General features: G+C 32.8%; 1 protein-coding gene across 1 annotated transcript; it reads left to right on the plus strand.

Annotated features, from left to right (window-relative positions):
* Nucleotides 1-1,812: 1,812 nt before the first annotated feature.
* LOC128213960 (protein YIF1B-A-like) lies at nt 1,813-17,554 on the plus strand. Its single transcript, XM_052920097.1, has 9 exons — nt 1,813-1,941; nt 2,896-3,024; nt 4,868-5,016; nt 6,008-6,112; nt 6,970-7,048; nt 7,619-7,676; nt 8,622-8,777; nt 10,367-10,460; nt 11,157-17,554. The coding sequence occupies exons 1-9, from the start codon at nt 1,914-1,916 to the stop codon at nt 11,307-11,309; spliced, it is 951 nt and encodes a 316-aa protein (XP_052776057.1). The 5' UTR covers nt 1,813-1,913; the 3' UTR covers nt 11,310-17,554.
* Nucleotides 17,555-21,815: the final 4,261 nt, after the last annotated feature.

A 21,815-nucleotide genomic window follows, 5' to 3' on the forward strand; every position in this document is an offset into this window, starting at 1 on the left:
CCACCATTATTTTGTCCAGCCTTGTAAGGATCCCCCGCCTCCTTCCCCCCTCCCCCACCCCAATATTGTACATGTTCACTTTTACTGCCCCGTATGGGAATAACAAGTTACTGAAGTACATGCATACCTTAATTCACCAGTTCTGTTAAAGCTGCAGTCACACAGATATATCGTTTTTACCTTTTTTTATTTTTTGTCTTGGAAAAAGCAATTTTTTGCGTAAACATCTTCAATGATAAAAGGTTGCTGACAAAAGATCAGATTGCAGATTTTTATATTTCCGTTCGAAAATTAATGTTTTATGGCTTTAACCGTTCTTAACGGTTTAAGAAAAATGCATAAAACATCAATTTTTGAAACTTAAATATAAAAATCTGCGATCTAATTTGTTGTCAGCAGTATTATATAACTGGTTTCTATGGTTTTTCGCAAAAATTGGCTGGTTCCAAGACAAAACATAAAAATGTTGTCAAAACGTTCAATCTGTGAGAGTGCAGCTTAAAAACAGCCAATATTACTTGGATATATAATTTGGATTTGCATTCGGAACTCCTCGGCCATTTTTATAGAAATCAACCTCGGATGTATCAGTAAAAGTAGTTCGTAAAATTTTGAATGATATCATTAATGAAATGTAGTGTTTTAGCTTGTATGTGTTGATTTAATTTTAAATTGATTGCCAGTGAAGTGTAATAATGCAAACATAATGATTATTTCCAAGAGTTCAGTCATTAAGTTTAACTGCTAAATTAAATAACTTTGAGACCTACTTGCAGCGGACTTAAAAAGACCCGATATCTGACATTGTAAACCGCCCATACACATGCGAGGTTGTTTTCAATAAAAATGGTCGAGGAGTTCCGAATATTGGATTTGGTGGAGACATTCTCGTACACTGAAAAGTCTTTACAAATAAAACCGGAAAGCCGGTTGAGCCCCCGCACCTGGATGTCCACATGCTCACCATACGGAGACGAAATGATGCGTTCAATACCGGTGTCTGTATGTCAAAGGTCAAGGTCTTAGTAAAGGTCATTGGTCAAACGTCATTGTATTCTGGCTTGTTCAAACTGCAACATTAATTGTTGCTGATTTCGATAATAACACACACACATATGTGTCGAAAGACGGCGTATCCCGTGCAAGAGCTGTACATATCTAGAGGCCACTGGACATCTCACTAAACAGGCATTTGTATTAATTTATGGTTGTTTTTTTGTTAAGTATTTATAAACCCCGTGCAACCAGCGCTACCCTGCAAAACCTGACAGGTGCACCTCTTCATACAGTTACAATTTACAAGAAATTTCCTACGGACCGCAGCTGTCTTGTTATTCTATATAAATCTGTTTTTTCGCTGTTCTGTTTTTCTTAATTTTAAAACTCACATACTTCCCATTTAATTGCCGTTTTCTTACCGACTTCGGGGTATGGCATTTCAAAAGAAGAAGAAGAAGAAGAAGAAGAGGGTTTTTGATGATGATGATGATGATGGTGATGATGATGATGATGATGATGATGATGATGATGATGATGATGATGATGATGATGATGATGATGATGATGATGATGATGATAATGATGATGATGTTGTTGTTGTTGATTGATGATGATGATGATGATGATGATGATGATGATGATGATGATGATGATGATGATGATGATGATGATAATGATGTTGTTGTTTTTGTTGTTGTTGTTGATTGATGATGATGATGATGATGATGATGATGATGATGATGATGATGATGATGATGATGATGATGATGATGATTTTAGTGAAGAAGAAAATTGTTCACTGATAACGACTTTCGTATTCGTACAAGAAAATGCCGAAGGAATTAACTGCCAACAATGCAGTAGAAATTTATCTTTTTCGTTGTTAAATTACGTATTTTTGTACAAAAGTCGTCATGGATATACCGTCCAGTTATAGGCAATGTACGTTAAACATATATAATTATTGAAATATGTTTAGAAATGGTACAACTTACTCTCATACATTACTATGAAAGTTTCGGATGTATACATTTCGGACAAACATTTGTTTATCACCGAGCATGTGCTCATAGCTTATAAGAACAGGGTGATGTACCCTGCTGCTCTTTTCCAGCAATCTGCTGCCTTTTTACTATACCCTGCTGTGCCCTTTCGTTTGAAAGGGTCAGTTTTTGGAAAGAAGTGTAAAACAATATAAATATACATATTTTTTACTCTTAAGTAAAGATAACAGCTAAGGTATTCATAACAAACTATAAGTATTGAAAGTAGTTACAACACAGTGATTTTTTTGGTGCAATTTACTGCCTTCTTAAGGCTGTTTCCCTTTGCGAAAAACTGTCCATTTTCCCCAAAATTTTATAATTCTTTCCCAATTTGATAAATGCAGATTACGTTAATGAATAAATAAGCAATTAATTTCTTGAAATACAAACAAAATCTTGACAAGACTTACTCTTTCACAGCATTATGTATGCAAAAAAAGTTAAAACATCTACATTTTCAATTCTATTAGCTATTTTGGCCTGATTTTGAATTTCAACTTTTTTTCCCAATATGCAAGGCACAGGCAGTAAAAATAATTCCAAAAAAATCACTGCAACAAATGTATACACAATATGAATTGAATTTTGACCCTTGCAAGTGCCCCATTAAGGCTCATTCATTTTCAATACGCATCAAAAGTGCCCTTTTTGACCTAGTGCCCTTTTCAAATCCTGGCTGGGGCATTGTTATGTAATACAGATGATCCCTTTGTAATGATTTTATTTATGTTCAAATTTTAAAGAATAAAGAGTCAGTTGAATGAAATCTTCAAAAGATACTTTAAAAAGTAGATATTGATTTTATTGACATTGTAATTTGTATCATTGTATGTGAGTACATTTTTGACAGCGGCTGGGAAGAAAAAAGGAGGAAAAAAGGGAGGGTCAAAACCACAGTTGTTTGATGACACAAGTGTTCAGTCCCCGCCAAATCAAGGGTATGGCCCACCACAAACAGGATACATGGAACAAAACCAGGGTATAATAATAATGTTATAATTAATGATGAAACGATAATCGAGTACAATCGATAAATTGTCGCTGACAATGCTATGTCGGCGACAATCGATAGTTGTTGTCCAAAATCGATGTTGCTAATGTTACTTCCGGTAACTATGTTATTTTTTTGTGATGTGGTAAATGTCAATTTTTCTTTCCAGTAAATTTTCGTCGAGTTCATTTTAACAAGGAAGGTCACTCTCTTAAACGAATGCGCTGAATGTAAACACTTTTGCTTTAAAACTTACACACTCTGTAGTGGGTCCTGTCTTACCTACAAGTACCAGGAATCCCGCCTCGATGCTGTTTTTGGAACCTTTTTTGGAATCTTTTGTTATGAACAAAATTACTCTTTTTAGTGAAAGTTTTATGAAATTAAGATATTTTAATGAAATCTTCAGTATTACAGGTTATTGAATATTAAGCTGGTTAACAAACATTTAATATGCTTTTACATGGATAAAATGCTAAGATAACTGACTTGATGCGGTGTGCATCATTTTGCATTTGATGTGCAATTATTAAGTAACTATGTGTTTTGTTGTTATGTTTTTTCGTTATTAAAGACAGAAAAAGGTTATGGATATTAACTGTTGCAAAAAGCATGATTATATCACACGTAATGATTCCAAATCAAAAAACCATTTAAATGATCATGATTATTCTATGTATAAAAATGTTTTCCTAAATGATATTATATACTTTCGATTATTGTCCGATAATCATAGTAAATCAAAATACCTGGTCCGATTCGATTTGATTATCGATAGCAAATGGAGTCCGATTTTCAAACACTAGTTATAACGTAACTACTGATGACTATTTGTTCAATCATTTTTTTTTCATCTGGTAAATTATCCTAAAAAATACTGTAGTGAAATATTGAGCTACAACAATATATACTTGAACACTGAATAAGTGTATATTTGTTTAATTAAAGTGACACTCTTATTCAAAATCATTACGTTAACATGTATAACAAACATAAAATGTGTGTGATAAACCTTAAACTTCTTACTAAATAATGCATTTATGAAAAATATTAATTAATAAGAACTTGATTGTAACCTTTTATTTAACAGCTGGAAACTCCAAAATATTAAATGATTGCGCATCATTGGTGAATGCTAAAAGATTTACTGTGATCTACTATAGTCTCATAAGGTAGAAATACCGTGTTTTGAGCACCTTTTTTCAAAATGAACACAGTATCCTTCATAAAACCATTGTTTTCGACATTTATTCATCCTTTTTGGTATATTGAAACATTTATTTTATTTATGGTAAATCGGGTTTGGGAGTAAGAGTGCATCTTTAACTATTGCAGTAAGCCAGTAGAAATTGGAAAATGGCCCAACTCGCATTTAGTATCAAGTGCTGAGTGGAAACCAAGTGTAATGGATAGCATAATTTATTTTCTGCTTGATCAACTTCGCTTATTCATTGGTCGAAAGGCTGTTGTTTGATATTAATAGCATAGAATGTGAAATTTGCAACCAAAATGTGGTATTTTTGTAAACTAAGTAACACACATGGCTGACAGGATATGACATAAACACCTACGTCTTTTAAAGAAGAATTAATGTCAGTGACATCATTTTATAAGCATTCAATGTAAATCATTTTTATAATGAGATTTTACATGTACTTAAAGCATTTAAAAATACTTTAAAACTTCTTACAGACTGATGACATTGATAAGATGTAAACATCTTGTTTAATGGACCTCAGAAAAGTGGTATTTACCTTATATAGTCCTTTTAACAGGGAATACGCCTCATCAATCAATAACTGTATAGTATTAATCAATCATTGGTTTACAGGCGGTTTTGGAAATCAGCCCCAGCCCGGGGCTCCAGGGTGGGGGCAACAGTTTCCAGGACAGCAAATGTTCCAAGACCCCATGGCAAACATGGCGATGCAGTATGGCACCTCTCTCGCTGGGCAGGGCAAAGATATTGTTAACAAAAATGTAAGTAGGCATATGTATATGTGTACCCTCAATACCACAGTCAAATCATTAATTTCTAGCGAATGTTTGTAAAATCTTATTGTTAAAATGACACTCTTATTCAAAATCAATACATGCACATGTATATATTATAACAAACATTAAATTTGACTGATTAACCTTTAACTTCTTACTAAATAATGCATTTATGGAAAATATTAATTACTGATAACAAGATTGTAACCGTGTATTTGATAGCAGAAAGTGCAAAAATATTAAATGATTGGTTAATGCTAAAAGATTTACTGTGGTCTACTAAAGTCTCATAAGGTAGAAATACCGTGCTAATTTCTTTCAAATTAAACTCGGTATCCTTCATACATGTAAGAACCATTGTTTTCGACGCTTTTTCATCCTGTATGAAATATTAACACAACATTTTAATGTGTGGTAAATCTTATTTGGGAGTAAGATTGCATCTTTAAGGATATACAAAAATGTAAGTATGCATATCTTCAATACCACTGCCAATCCATTTATTTTGATCAAATGCTTGTTAAATCTTTATAGCGATTGGTTAAACTGGCCCCAATTTCTTGAAATATATTAAACTGAGCAAGTGATTTTCACCGCCTGTGCCTTGCAAACTTGAAATTAATTTGACTTCAGGAAAACTTCAAAAGCAGGCCAAAATAGCTGAAATGAAATGGCAAATATACATGTTTTCACTTTTTATGCATACATTATGCTGTAAAAGAGTTAGTCTTATCAAGATTTTGTTTATTTTTCAAGAAATTCATTGTTTTTTTATTAATTAACATAATCTGCATTTCTTAAATTAGGAGAAACAGCCTTTAGGAGGCAGTTAATTGCACCAAGAAAAATCACTGCTGAGGAAATGGAATATTTTTGAAAGGCAAAGAACTGTTTTAATCATGGTTTATAGAACATCTTATTTAAACATTTTCCTCTGTTTTGATTAATGGAGTGTTTTTGTCTTATTTTGTTTCAGTTTGAGAAATATGTATCAACTTCGAAGTTAAAGTATTATTTTGCTGTGGATACATCTTACGTAGGAAAGAAGTTGTTAACCTTGATCTTCCCCTTCACTAAAAAGGTGAGTTGCCTAAGATAAGACAATAAAACATATACCAAGATGGTATTCATAAAGGCTATTTTAGTGAAAAAAAATATATTGTTTAAGAAAATTATTTAAAGTTTAATTCAAAGAAAAAACAATCATTATTTTTGAACCAAAAATATAAAAAAAAACTGTTAAAAAAATTCTAATTAAAAAATTTATTTGAAAAAAATAAATATTTAAAGAAGATGTTTGTGAGAGTATTTAAAATACTGATAGTTAAAAGGTTGAAAAAAATCAGTAAGAAGCTTAATGAAGATGTCTGCTGTTGAATAATTCGCTGTATAACGATATGTAGTTATGACAAGTTGGTGACGTCATTCATAATGTTTTTTTTAAGTCTTTTAAGTCTATGTAAAAGAAACTGCTCCCTAAACCTAAGTAACTGAGATTATTCTTGAGTGCTTTCGAGAGAATGTATTATTTCATTCTCAAGGGTTGGGAGAGACTATTTTGCAGTGGTTGAAATTATCACAAGCCCACCAAATGACACCAGGGGCCGTATTCAATATACTTCTTAGTTATTTTTTAAGAAAATATCTTAGTTCACAATTTTTAACTTATGTAAGATTTTTCCCTAAATCTTGAATAAGACATAAGAAAAAACCTTAAAACTTAGGAAAAAAATGCTTATTTAAGAAATTTTATTACAAACTTAGAAATATTTTCAACTAAGAAGTATATTGAATACGGCCCGAGTACTGGTTTCTACCAGGAAAAAGACTTAATAGTGATTCTATAAGCTAACAGATTTCATTAAAAGAGAATTAAAGAAGTTTTTCGCTTGAATATTCCGTATTCCTTATTTTTATCCTATTTGCCTCCTTCTTCAGGAATGGTCTATAAAATATGACCAGGACCAGCCTGTGGCTCCCAGATTTGATGACAACGCTCCTGACTTGTATATACCAGGTAAAAATCTCCAGTCTAACTTATTAGGATGTCTGTTTGTCAAAGGTAAATTTATTTTTTTTATTTTGATTGGCTTGGTGTTGTTGTAATGCATCAGTCTAAAAAAACTATTGTAACCATAACCCCCCCCAGGTCCAGTGGTATGCCAGGGAAATGGGCCCTGTTTTTGCCTTCCAGGTTGCCCCGCACCAAATAATTTTTTATGATTTATTTACACAATAAAAGATTTATATAAACATCTATATGAAAACTTTCAAAAGTAAAATTGAGCAAAATTGAGCCAAGCAAACATAGTAAGGTTTGAAATTTTTACAAAGTACCGCGAAAGTAGCATTGAGCGTGGAGAAATGTTAACCATCAAGAAATCAAGCCATCTGATCAAATCTGATATGAATATAATATATTAAAACAAAAATGGGCCCTTTTTATCCAGATCAAGCCAACGAGAATATCAAGCCAAACAATATTGAGCCAACAAGTTTTGCCTGAATGCCTTAATTTTGCAAAGTAAATTTGAAACTATTTTTATAAGGACAATTTATAAATAAGGTTTTTTATATTATATTTCAGTGATGGCCTTTGTGACGTATATTTTGGTGTCTGGGTTGGTTTTGGGAACACAAGAAAGGTACTTAACTCTGTATACAATGCTTGTGCGTTGTCACAAAGTCTATTATTTCCCTTTGTTGATATTATCCTGACTTTTGATAAACATGGCACAGTAATGTATGTAGGGTATGTGTGATGTCATAGGAAAAGTACCAATCTCCCTGGACTCTGATGAATACAGGAAAGGTAGGTAACTCTACAAGTATTTTGTGTCCTTGTCACAGGAATATTATCTCCCTTTATTGACAAGATTCTGTATGTTATAAATTATGTGTGCGTTGTTCCAGGAATATTTAATATCTGTCTTCCAGTATTGATAGGATTCTGATATTAATTGTGCCTTGTTACGGAAATATTATCTCCCTTTGTGGATTTGATTCTGACTAGATAAACTTGGCGCAGAAAGGGTATGTACATGTTATGCATTTTGTGTGCATTGTCAGAGAAATAATATATATAACACCCTGTATTCATAGGATTCTGATTCATACAGGAAAGGTAAGTAACTCTGCAGGTATAATGCGGGCCATGCTACATGAACATTATCTCACTTGATTGATCAGATTCTGACTGATGCAGGAATGGTAGGTAACTGTGCTTGTATTACATGTGCATTGCCACAGGAGTATTATCTCCCTTCATAATTAGATTCTGGCTGATACAGGAAAGGTAGGTTACTCTTCATTCATTATATGTGCCCTGTCACAGGAATATTATCATAGACAGGGTTAGGGGCCATCTTCGAAATTGGTCAAAACAGTTATTTCTGGAAATTGTGATAAATTGATTGTAGTAACGATAAGCCCTTTTTGTTTTGTTCCAATATGAATAGATGTTTGATTTTATATTTTAATTTGCACATGGTAAGCATATTTACACCAATTTAAACCCTTATCTGTAAATATGAATTAATCATCTACCCTTAACTACTATTCAACCTGTCAATTTATTTCATACAATGCAGATTTTCCCCAGAGCAGTTGGGCATGCAGGCTAGCACCGCTCTTGTTTGGCTGATTATCGAGCTGGTGGCCGTCATGATGAGCCTGTACATCATGAACATGAAATCTGAGCTCACGTACATGGACGTTCTCGCTTACAATGGCTACAAGTTTGTTGGGTAAGCCAGGAGCAGTAATTACGAACAGTTTCGAGCCTTTGTTCAGTCTCAAGGCTCAAAATAACGAATCTTCATTTCAATGTAGCTTACCCTCTAGCAAAGCATTGATAATGAACTTTGCTCAATTGCTATTTAAATATTTACTATTATTCTATTACTGCTATTTTACTTATATTGACATATATTTTTTAAACAGAAATGGGATAAAGATTAATTTTGGGTCCTTCATAAAAATGCTTTTTTGAGTCTGAGTCTAGATTCAGATTTGAGCTAAACTCAGATTTGAGTATCGGGGTATGTCTGTTATCATTTACCCAGCTCAGCTCAGTACAGTCATATACGAATATCACTTTTTGACAGAACTTGGTCATATTATTTTGCTTTGGGTACAACAGGTTTAAACAAAATGAAATATATATTTTTTAAATAGGTAAAGATCCTTTTTTTGATGCCCCTATGGGTTGGCATTTAAAAATTGCAGTGTGTCCGGCTCCATTTCTTATGTCCTCATTTAAACTTTCTCTTGTTTGGACAGATTTTAAAATATCTTGCCACATGTATTTGACATACCAATAGGGCTGTGTATCGTCACTCAACTCACGATACGATACGTATCACGATACGGAGTACGCGATTCAAGATATATCACGATACGCTTATATATATTTTTTTTTCATGTTGGACTTTTGTAAATGAAATTTAAATAAGAAAATTAAATTGCATATTTTTTAATAATTTGATTTTCATGTTTTAGTTTGAAAAATAAACACGGTGTTGATAAGTAAGATAACTAGTTGTAACGTATTTTGCTAGCTCTACCTGCTGTTTGCGAGAATGCGGCTGAAGTTGCTTTCGCTGTTTCGACAGTTAAAAATAATGAAAGTTAACAAATGACCGGATCCTGCAAAGATGTTTGGAAAGTGTTTTAAGCATTCAAATCTTAAGTCGAGGTAACGAATCTACGATACGCAATACACATGATTTTTTACAATGCGATACGATACAGTATATCGTCGGGTACCGAATCGCGATTTCATGATGCACCGATGAATCGTTACTGCCCTACATACCAACATGATGTGTTGCATGCATGACTTGTGTCCCTACCTCTAAAGTCAAGGTCACGCTTAGTGTTTGTTTACTATGCAATGCTGCATATAAGGGCAAAGGGTAAAGTACAGGTGGTACTGTCTTCTCCAGACTGTAACGTTCTCATGTATGGACAGATTTAAAAAAACTTGTGTTTGACATAACAAGATGACATGTCGCGTGCAAGACCAGTGTTCCTGCCTCTGAAGGACGGCAGTCTGTCGATGCATCCAGCTCAATTTATTTCTCTATCCACACATTTTATTGCTTTTTTCCCCATTCCAAAGTACCTTAGTATCACACACTTGAGTACCACTTTGGGCATTTATCACTTAAAGTGACAGCTCTTGTGTAGTTCCGATCACTTAAGTCAAATCAGTTCAACAAGACCATGTGTTTGATAATGCTTTTAAAAATATTACATGTATTTGCATCATACTCAATTGGGTGCCTTTAAAAATGCCTCTTATATGTTTCATAAACTGGGTGTAATGTTTCAGGATGATATTCATCTTACTTGGAGGGATGCTGTTTCAAAGCTCAGGATTTTACTGCGTTCTAGCCTGGTTTAGTCTCACTATAGTTTTCTTTTTAGTAAGTATTACATCTTGGTTTTAACCAACTTATGCGCGGTGTCAGGTGTCCCTCCGAATGTGCATCTGTTAGCCATTTCTTGTTGACACAATAAAGTCTTAATGTTTGATAGTATCTTACTCAAACTTATGCAGTAGTGAGATATCCATGAGAGCTTGGTTTCTTTCTTAAACCAGCCAGGTCCGCCTATGAATGACTGGATTATGGCCCTTGAAATAATTCATTCCTTGTTGAAGTATACTCTAAGGGAGACAACTTGTACAAAGAGTTTTGTGTTATTGTAGTGTTCTCTCCCTTTGCCCTTTGTTAAATATATAACTGCTTTATTGCTTCACTTTGAATGTGGATTCAGTATATTGCCTATTTGTATGTATATACTTTGGATATTGCCAAAAAGTAATTCCAATAGAGCATAGGACTACATAGGCCTCTTGTGTTTATTTTTTAAGAAATAAGATGAGGCATATTGATGGCCGTAGTACCATGTTGTTGGCGTTTATATGATTTTTTTTTAACCTTGGTCATAACTTTTGAAATGAAACTTGGTACACACGTTGCCAGACTGAGAGACAATATACTTGCATGTAGAAAGGCCAATAACTTAGGCTTTGATAGCAATGGATTTATGTTGAAAACAAACAGACTTGCATTGGCCCTTTTAGATACATGTAGTTTTAATTATGATTCTTTTTTCAGGTTAGAACATTGAAAGTAAAGATCTTGCCCCACAGTCACGGGGATGAGTACCACGGGGGTGGGGCAAAACGCAGCCTTTATCTCGTCCTGTCTATCTCCCTCGTGCAGCCGCTACTTATGTGGTGGCTTACAAGACACATCGTGTTTGCTTAGTGATTGTGATCGGGCGCATAATTACTCAACAGTCGTTGCTTTGCATGAGTGATCCACATGATGACATGTGACGTCCGTCTAACATGCATGATTGACATGTGACAATAATATTTCATACTTCATTGACATGGTATGTGTGATTTGATACTATGTCTGTCTTGCATGCATGTTTGACGTGGTGCGTGTGATGACACATCGTGTGTTTGTTTGGAAAGTGTAGTAAAGATGGCACACATGTGATCAATGTCATGTTGGGTTGATGTTAGGGGTGGCAGTTTCTGTATAACATGGATTTACACCCATGCTTTTGTTTTAAATATGTTTAAAATTACATGGATTCAAAATGTTAGTAGGTACTTACAAAAATAGATAGTTTGATGTGATGCAAAGTACAATCTCAACATTTTTAGTGGTCTACATTACATTGTGTAAACTACCCGTTTAATGGGCCAGCCACTGTTCACAGATATTGCTTCACCTGATTAAAATCAGTAACAGCTGATTGCTGATTTACTGAAATAAATGTACTGAAAAAAATAAGAAATATTGCCTTCTCATTGGACAAAATATAATGTTGACCACTTTGTACAAACATGCTTTACTGCTTCATTTTTTTCTCTAAAATGAAAACATTAAAGTCACACCACTTCCAAAAATGTTAATCTTTCAGTGTTTTTTTCCTGTATTATTTTGCCAAATCGAGTAAGACAAATTAATGTAATTGTTTAATGTATAATTTATAAATGAGTGCTGTTTCTAATTTGTATAATACAACATTATTATGTGTCATAAAAACAGAGTGATATGCTTATAGATTGTCATGTTGCAACATTTTCGTTAATGTTTCAAGTGAATTGGTTATATAAATCTTGTTAACAACGAGTTTGAATTCTACATTTTCAGGCTTTAATTTGTAAGTAACCTCATTTAAGAGCTTATGACAATTGTTTACAGACAACCATCTACAAATCAACACAAAAGCGTACCAATTCATTTTAAATAAAGTTAAATTTGGCTAGTGCGTGGGTTCGAATTCCACAACCGTATTTCCTTACAGCCTGGTTAGCTATTTGTATGAAACTGTCCAATGCTTTGGTTTGGTTAAAGTAAGCCGAAATGTTTATGGATTGGTCAATAATATTTGAATAATTTAGATCATTAACCAATCACATTACTTACCTGTGCAAGTAGCCATAGATAGCCCATGGACTAATATTCAAAGTTGTATACATTTAACTGTAGTCTGTACCAGTTTCTAGCATAGAAACAGACTCCGACATTCATTTTAGCATGAAAACTGCATTGCTGCCTGGAGAATGTAAACCTATAGTTATATGTGGCTTTGTAATTTCTTTATATTAATATGTAGATCTACGATTGATAAGAGTGCTATATCTACATCTGTGTAAACAAAACATATCCAACCAAGAAAAAGCTTTAAAAATGTTATTTTCTGACAGAACAGAACATTATTGTTAACATGAACATTTACATGTCATGTTTTTACATCACTGTAACAATGATGAACTGTAAACATGTATATTCAAGTTAACAATAAATGTTCTGTTCTGTACTGTATTAAATATGTTAAATTGCAGACCTACGCTAATTGTGTTGTAATAACCACTTTTTCTCTAATAAATTATTACTAATACATATGATTGTTCAAATTCTATGGTGCCATTGCATCACAGAGCTTACAATATGTTCATTGATGTCCCTATAGTTTATGTAATAGTTAGATGACATGAATTAAAATCTTAATGATTAAGAATGGGTGGAGTGAGCCTAGCAAACGAGCCGTTCTTAATCATTAAGAATTTAATTCAGGTCATCTATTTTAAACTGACTTTCATACAACCTCATTGGCTGACCCTTTGTCAACGCAAATCTGACGTAGGTATTGTGTGGCAGTGGGTGGACCTTTAAACACCGGCGAAAGTTGAAATTCTTATAACTAAACCTAGTATTTAATGATAGCATATAGCCTCTCTGCAATTTCATTTGCTGTAAATGTAGGTTATATTTTAATTAATTTTAAACTAAAATCATATTACAAGTTTAATATGTGCTTATACTTATTGATAACATTGCCTCAAAAGTTTGTAAATTTTCTTTTGCTCTAAAAAAATTAATGTGTTAATTTGCATGTTTCCTTGTATAGGAATTTTATGATTAGCATGGCATTCTGTTTCTAAATAAAAAAAAAACTGTAAAAAAAGTCTTAAGTTATTGGGCTCCCAAATAAGCTGACTCCCAGGTGGCTCAATTAACACAAATATTTAAAAATATGAAGCTGGTTTCCCAATATAATTTTGTATAATTTAAAAGAAAACTGCTTATTGATAACTAAGATGTAAACTTAATGACTGAAATATCATAATAGATAACATGATTGCAATTTGTATTTTTGTTATGTATTTCAATTATATAAGACCTGAAGTGACTCATTTTGCAATACTTCAAGTTGAAAAAAGCATTTTTGTAACATTTTTTTTCGTTTAAAAATCTCATATAATGTAGGTATCATTTTACAAGTATATGATTGCTGGTTACTAATATGTTAAAAAAAAGCAACCAATTATAAGCTATACATGAAAATATAATTTTGTATCTCTCTTCTTTATTTCTCCAGAATTCAGGGTAAAATGACGTTTACAGCAATCTTTGAAGGCCATAAAAAGTTTTTCAGATAATACCAAACCAATATGCGCTCACCAGTAATTCAAAATGCATGTATTTATTTCTTTTTATGCATAAAAAACGTCTTTTAAAATGATACCAAAACAAAATTATATGGGGAAACCAGTCATCCAAAATTCACATACTTGTGGATGGGTTACCTTTAAAAAAGACTTTAATATGAGTGTGTGTGCTTACTGAAAGTGTGTGAGTTGATATATTAATAATTGTATAATACATGACAAGTCATTTTAAGGTCACATGTGAACTTTTGTTTTCTTATGTACTACTCAATGTTTTGCTAAGGACCACTGGTACTAATTTTGATGTCAAATGCCATACTATTGTTTTTTTCTGGATTAAAAGTTATTAGACATGTCTTGTTGGAACAAAGTATTTCCACTCGCACTCCCTTCTCACCATGGCGACCCGGGTTTGATTCCCGGCTTGGGCGCATGTGAGTTTTGTTTACGGTCATCAAGCCGGATAAGTGGATTTTCTTCGGGTACCCCGGTTTTCCCCACAACACAAGACCACACACACTCTCGCGCAACATCGTGTCAACGAGAGTGACTTAGTATAAGTTATGTAACTTTCTTCATTATCGTTGTAAAAAATATAAATGTTTACACAAAAGTAATTCCATTGTCAAAATGAAAGTATTTTGTGAACTGCAGCTGATTGTGTAAACTGGTCAAGTTTTCGTTGTGGTCACAGTTACCCGAAATGTTTTTGATTGGCCAATATTTATACCAAAAAAATAAAGCTGCATTTCACAGAAATACCTTTTTACTTCTTGTTTTTAGCTCTACTGGCCAAAGGCCAGAAGAGCTTATGCGATGGTAATGTGTACGTAGTATGTGCATCCGTGCGGTCGTGCGTTCGTGCGTCTGTAAACAATTGCTTGTGCACACGATACAGTCTTCAGTTTTGATTGTATCTCGATGAAACTTGTACAGTATATAAATATCCATTAGAGCTCGGTTCCTTTCGAAAACCAGCCAGATCCGTCCATAAATGCCTAGATTATGGATCATGAAAGTTTTAAAGAAATGCTTTCTATTTTTAGCCAGGTCTGCATGAGCGAATTCTATTTTAGCCAAGTTTACATGTACATGTAAATTCAAGTCTAGAGTTAAGGGAGACAATTTGCAAGTCTAGGATTTTGAGAGACGATTTGCTTTTTGCTTCTGCAGTTGATTTTGTGAATTACTCTGCCTTGTTCTTGTTGAAAGCCCAAAGGCCATTTTTTAGCTTTAAGTTCTGTAGTTTGCACATTCATCTTAACAAAATTGGTTGTGAATGTTTAAGTTATGCACCTGGTGTCATTACTGGCCACACTCAGGGTTCACAGGTTTGGTAAACATAAATCTGGAAAGGTTTGAAAATCTTTTTGTGTGTTCGTGCATCCATCTCAGCACAATTGATTGTGAATGTTTGTTCAAATTGATCAATGTTGTCCTAGGATGCCCTTGACTTTGACCTTTTGACCAACTTTTTTTTAACTTTTAAAGCTACAATTTTTTTTACTATGAGCACAGTTTTGAAAGCATTTTTTGTCAGATGACTTTTACATGGCACATATTAAAATAGTCATGCAACTAATCTGCTTACAATACTTTCTGGGCTCAGATGTTGAACGTGCTACGTTTTCAGGTAACCCAAACACAAAACATAAAGTATATATGTCTGTTGCCTTTTACCCATACATACATGCTCTGGATTGATATGACCACAAAAGCCATGCCAGTAGAGCATAGGCCCTTTTGGGCCTCTTGTTTTGTCTTGGAAAGAACAAAATTTTGCTTAAATATCTGCAAACGAATGATAAAAGATTGCTGACAAAAGATCAGATCGCAGATTTTCATATTTCTTTTCGAAAATTAAAATATTATTGCTTAAACCATTACTAATGGTTAAAGAAAAATGCATAAAACATCAATTTTAAAACCTGCGATCTAATTTTTTGTAAGCAGTCTTATTTCACTGGTTTCCATGCATTTTCGCAAAAAATGGCTCGTTCCAAGACAAAAAAAAATAAAATAAAAATATGTCAAAACGTTCACTCTGTGAGAGGGCAGCTTTAACCAATCAAATCATTTAAATTTGTAAACAAAATCCGAAAGATAACCTGTCAATTTTTTTTTATACAAATAGCTGCCGACGTCAAAACTGACGTCAAGATAGATGTCAATATTTTTTATAATTGATAATCTACAAGTCATTAACTATAGGCCTTTCATTCAAGCTTAAAACACTAATGCGTATAACGACCACATTAACCTTTCATTAGTTTTCTTCCCGTGTAGTTAATATGTAGAATAATCCGGCACAAGATGTTGTTCAGGCGAAAAATGTAAAAAAAGCATCAAGGTCTTGTTCGATGCGCATGCGCAAAAAATATAATATGATATATATGACTACAGTTAGTTTTGTTAAGAGAGTGTCACATCACCAAACAATGGTACCACTTCACTTTACTTCAAAATAGAACTCAACTGCTAGAAACATTTCTGCCATATAGTTTTTTTCAGAAATCTGGATTTTTGAAGGACGTTGAATAATCTTAAAGCTGCACTCTCACAGATGGTCAGTTTTGACACTTGTTAATTTTTTTGTCTCAGAACCGGCTGATTTTTGCATCAATGCCTTCAATTAAACAATTCACAGTCGATAGAATAGATCTTAATTGATGTGTTGACTTTGAAAAAAGATATTTATCATAAAGCGTTAGTAACCCTTTTATCTATAAAGCATTATTTGTTAACGTAAGTTTGATAAACTGCGATCTGACCTTTTGTCAGCAGTCTTGTATCACTGGTTTACAGACATTTTCGCAACAATGGCTCCTTAAAAGACAACTAATAAAAAGAGTCAAAACGATCAATCTGTGAGAGTGCAGCTTTAATAGTTAAACACAACTGAAAATAAAGCTTAATCTTTGAAAGTTCATAACTACATGTAATGCATTACTCTTACTTGAATTGTGGCCTTTGTTATTGTTAAAGAAACAACACATTTTGAGTGCATGTGTTGTAAAATTTATGTAATTCTGTAAACAAATATTTTAAAATATATTTTTTAAGCTTAGATTTCGGATTAGTAGAATCAGTCCGCCATTTCTTTAAAGATCAATGCCTATTATATATAAAATATAAATATGTTAATATTAGTTTAATGTGATTCTTAGCAAATCCTGAGTTATATGCTACATGTATATGCATGCTTTCATTTAAAAAAAAAGCCCCGATTTCTCTAAACAACTTAAGTCCCTTTATTACAGGATTAAGCTGAGCTTGCTATTTTTTTTTCGTATGATTTTGTGCCTTATCTTTATTTTTAAGATTTTTTGGACTTTAAAAAGAAATGTTCTGTATGAAAATTACTGTAAACTTCATTTCATTTAGTAAAATCAAGATTAAATAAGAAAATTGTCTTAATGAAATAAGCTATTTAAAAATGCTTTTTAGCTTAAGAACTTAAGAGAAATTGAGGTTGGATGTATATACTTATTGACTTATGCAGTCTTGCATCTACTTGAAGAAATAAAACTTGAAACTGTGTTTTCAACTGTTAATATTTACCCTGTGTACAACATTGAACATGTCTGCGAATTTTAAGATGCACTCTTACTCCCAAATAAGATTTACCACAATTAATAAATAATATTGTTTTGATATTAAAAAAGATGAATAAATGTCAAAAAACAATGGTTCTTACGACGGATACTAAGGTTAATTTGAAAGAAATGAGCATAAAACATGTTCTATCTTATGAATCTATAGTAGACCACAGTAAATCTTTTAGCATCCACCAATCATTTAATATTTTTGAGCTTTCTGCTATTTAATTCACGGTTACAATCTTGTTATCAGTAGTTAATATTTTCCATCAATGCTTTATCTAGTAAGTAGTTAAAGGTTTATCACTCAAAATTTGTTATACATGTATTTGTATTGTTTTTGAGTAAGAGTGTCACTTTAAGAATATCCAAAGAAAACAACTCCGGTAAAGTACATTAAGTGATCAACATCATATAGTGTCTAATGAGAAGGCAGTATTTCTAAGGTTTCCCCAATACATTTATTTCAATAGTCAGACGTTATTGATCTTAATCAGGTGAAGCGGTAGATACAAACAGTGGCTGGCTCAATAAGTGGGTAGAAAATCCCGGTCAAGTACATTTAGTGGTCAACATTATATTTTGTCCAATGAAAAGGCAGTATTTTTCTAGTCTACCAATTCATTTATTTCCGTTATTGGTCTTAATCAGGTGAAGCGATAGATACAAACAGTGGCTGGCCCAGTAAGTGGATAGTTTACATAATATAATGTAGAACTTTAAGATTGTTACAAGTATGTTATTCTACTTGTAAGTACCACGATCATAGTCAAGTCAAGTCAAGTCAAGTCAAGCCAAGCCAAGTCAAGTCAAGTCAAGTCAAGTCAAGTTTCCTTTATTTCACTCATTCCAATACAAACATGGATAAAGGTAATATCAATTTTTTTATAATTGATAATCTACAAGTCATTAACTATAGGCCTTTCATTCAAGCTTAAAACACTAATGCGTATAACGACCACATTAACCTTTCATTAGTTTTCTTCCCGTGTAGTTAATATGTAGAATAATCCGGCACAAGATGTTGTCCAGGCGAAAAATGTAAAAAAAGCATCAAGGTCTTGTTCGATGCGCATGCGCAAAAAATATAATATGATATATATGACTACAGTTAGTTTTGTTAAGAGAGTGTCACATCACCAAACAATGGTACCACTTCACTTTACTTCAAAATAGAACTCAACTGCTAGAAACATTTCTGCCATATAGTTTTTTTCAGAAATCTGGATTTTTGAAGGACGTTGAATAATCTTAAAGCTGCACTCTCACAGATGGTCAGTTTTGACACTTGTTAATTTTTTTGTCTCAGAACCGGCTGATTTTTGCATCAATGCCTTCAATTAAACAATTCACAGTCGATAGAATAGATCTTAATTGATTTGTTGACTTTGAAAAAAGATATTTATCATAAAGCGTTAGTAACCCTTTTATCTATAAAGCATTATTTGTTAACGTAAGTTTGATAAACTGCGATCTGACCTTTTGTCAGCAGTCTTGTATCACTGGTTTACAGACATTTTCGCAACAATGGCTCCTTAAAAGACAACTAATAAAAAGAGTCAAAACGATCAATCTGTGAGAGTGCAGCTTTAATAGTTAAACACAACTGAAAATAAAGCTTAATCTTTGAAAGTTCATAACTACATGTAATGCATTACTCTTACTTGAATTGTGGCCTTTGTTATTGTTAAAGAAACAACACATTTTGAGTGCATGTGTTGTAAAATTTATGTAATTCTGTAAACAAATATTTTAAAATATATTTTTTAAGCTTAGATTTCGGATTAGTAGAATCAGTCCGCCATTTCTTTAAAGATCAATGCCTATTATATATAAAATATAAATATGTTAATATTAGTTTAATGTGATTCTTAGCAAATCCTGAGTTATATGCTACATGTATATGCATGCTTTCATTTTAAAAAAAAGCCCCGATTTCTCTAAACAACTTAAGTCCCTTTATTACAGGATTAAGCTGAGCTTGCTATTTTTTTTTTCGTATGATTTTGTGCCTTATCTTTATTTTTAAGATTTTTTGGACTTTAAAAAGAAATGTTCTGTATGAAAATTACTGTAAACTTCATTTCATTTAGTAAAATCAAGATTAAATAAGAAAATTGTCTTAATGAAATAAGCTATTTAAAAATGCTTTTTAGCTTAAGAACTTAAGAGAAATTGAGGTTGGATGTATATACTTATTGACTTATGCAGTCTTGCATCTACTTGAAGAAATAAAACTTGAAACTGTGTTTTCAACTGTTAATATTTACCCTGTGTACAACATTGAACATGTCTGCGAATTTTAAGATGCACTCTTACTCCCAAATAAGATTTACCACAATTAATAAATAATATTGTTTTGATATTAAAAAAGATGAATAAATGTCAAAAAACAATGGTTCTTACGACGGATACTAAGGTTAATTTGAAAGAAATGAGCATAAAACATGTTCTATCTTATGAATCTATAGTAGACCACAGTAAATCTTTTAGCATCCACCAATCATTTAATATTTTTGAGCTTTCTGCTATTTAATTCACGGTTACAATCTTGTTATCAGTAGTTAATATTTTCCATCAATGCTTTATCTAGTAAGTAGTTAAAGGTTTATCACTCGAAATTTGTTATACATGTATTTGTATTGTTTTTGAGTAAGAGTGTCACTTTAAGAATATCCAAAGAAAACAACTCCAAATAATTTTTACTTGCAAAAAGATGAGGATTTTAAGGTTGTTTCCAAATGTTATTGATTCGGATTGCATAATTCCATCGAAACCAAATGAATAATAGCGGGGACTGTTGCCATAAAGGTTTCCGTTCTCAAATGCACGTCTGTTGCCCTTTGGTTGGTTATAGATTCTTAATAGCTTAATTTAGCAACGCAGCAGACGACAGCTGATGTGTACACCGGAAGCGAGTAGAAAACATCCTCCCACGTGAAACATTACATGTTAGCTGCAAATGACGGGTTGAACGTAAAACTTGGAACAAGTCTTATTTTTTTGCATTTTTATATCACTTGCAGACAGTTAGGGATTTCTTATTCGTGCCTCATCGGTGTTAAACTTTGTTTTTCGATTATTAACTTTAGAACGACTTGAAGAGTTTTCGAAAGTAGTATGCATATTGTTCAAGGTAAGAAGATAAACCTAATTGATTTGGGTGTCATTATGCCAAAGGTCAAGGTCATAGTGACCTTCACAATAAATATATTTAGATCGCTCGCAACCGGCCACGCATACACTCGGCGGAATCATTCTAGTTTGTGGAAGCTGATTACAAAATTTTAAATGTACAGTCCTTATTTCTTTGGGGATAATTATGTCAAAGGTCAAGGCCATGGTAACCTTTACAAGTAATACAAACGACAAAACAAATTAGCGGAATAGTTTGTTTACAAATTGTTCATGATATGGTATTGTGGTAGTCCGTTGTTATCCGTGCATTGTCAACACATTGGGCTGATTGTTCAGAACGTTGTTAACGGGGTCGTTGTTAACTTTTAATGGTGATCGATGTGATGATGTCCTCATATATTTAAGTTAAATAAGCATTGCTGAATGAGTTGCCTCAAATATTTGTAAAAAAAACTTTAGAGCACATGCGTATCCATGAAACTTTCAACGTATTACAAAAGTTAACATCGATCCGGTTAACAACGTTGTTAACTCTAACAAACTCTGTTTGTTAATATTTGTTTCCGTATTTTCTATCTCGTCTCTCTGGTGATCTTTTATGCCGAAAAATCCTTTACTCTTAAAGCTGCACTCTAACAGATTGGCCGTGTTGACAACTTTTTTTTTATTTTTTGTCTTGGAACGAGCCTTTTTTGCAAAAATCCATGGAAACCAGTTATATAAGTTTGCTGACAAAATTCAGATCGCAGATTTTTATATCTAAGTTAAAAAATGTACAATAAATTTCGAACGGAAATATGAAAATCCACGATATGTTTTTTGTCAGCAATCTTCAATCATTGGTTTGCAGATATCTACCCAAATATTTGCTCTTTTCAAGACAAAAAATAAAAACGTTGTTTAAATGGCCAATCTGTGAGAGTGCAGCTTTAAAGCGTTTGTAACGCAATTAGCCATCAAACATTATTTTTCTAACGTAATTTTGAATAGTAAGATCTGATCTTTTATCCGCAGTCTTATATCACCAGTTGTCAGATATATACGCAAAAAATGGCTCATTCCAA

The sequence above is a fragment of the Mya arenaria genome, chromosome 13, assembly GCF_026914265.1.
Source record: "Mya arenaria isolate MELC-2E11 chromosome 13, ASM2691426v1".
Taxonomy (NCBI): Eukaryota; Metazoa; Mollusca; class Bivalvia; order Myida; family Myidae; genus Mya; species Mya arenaria.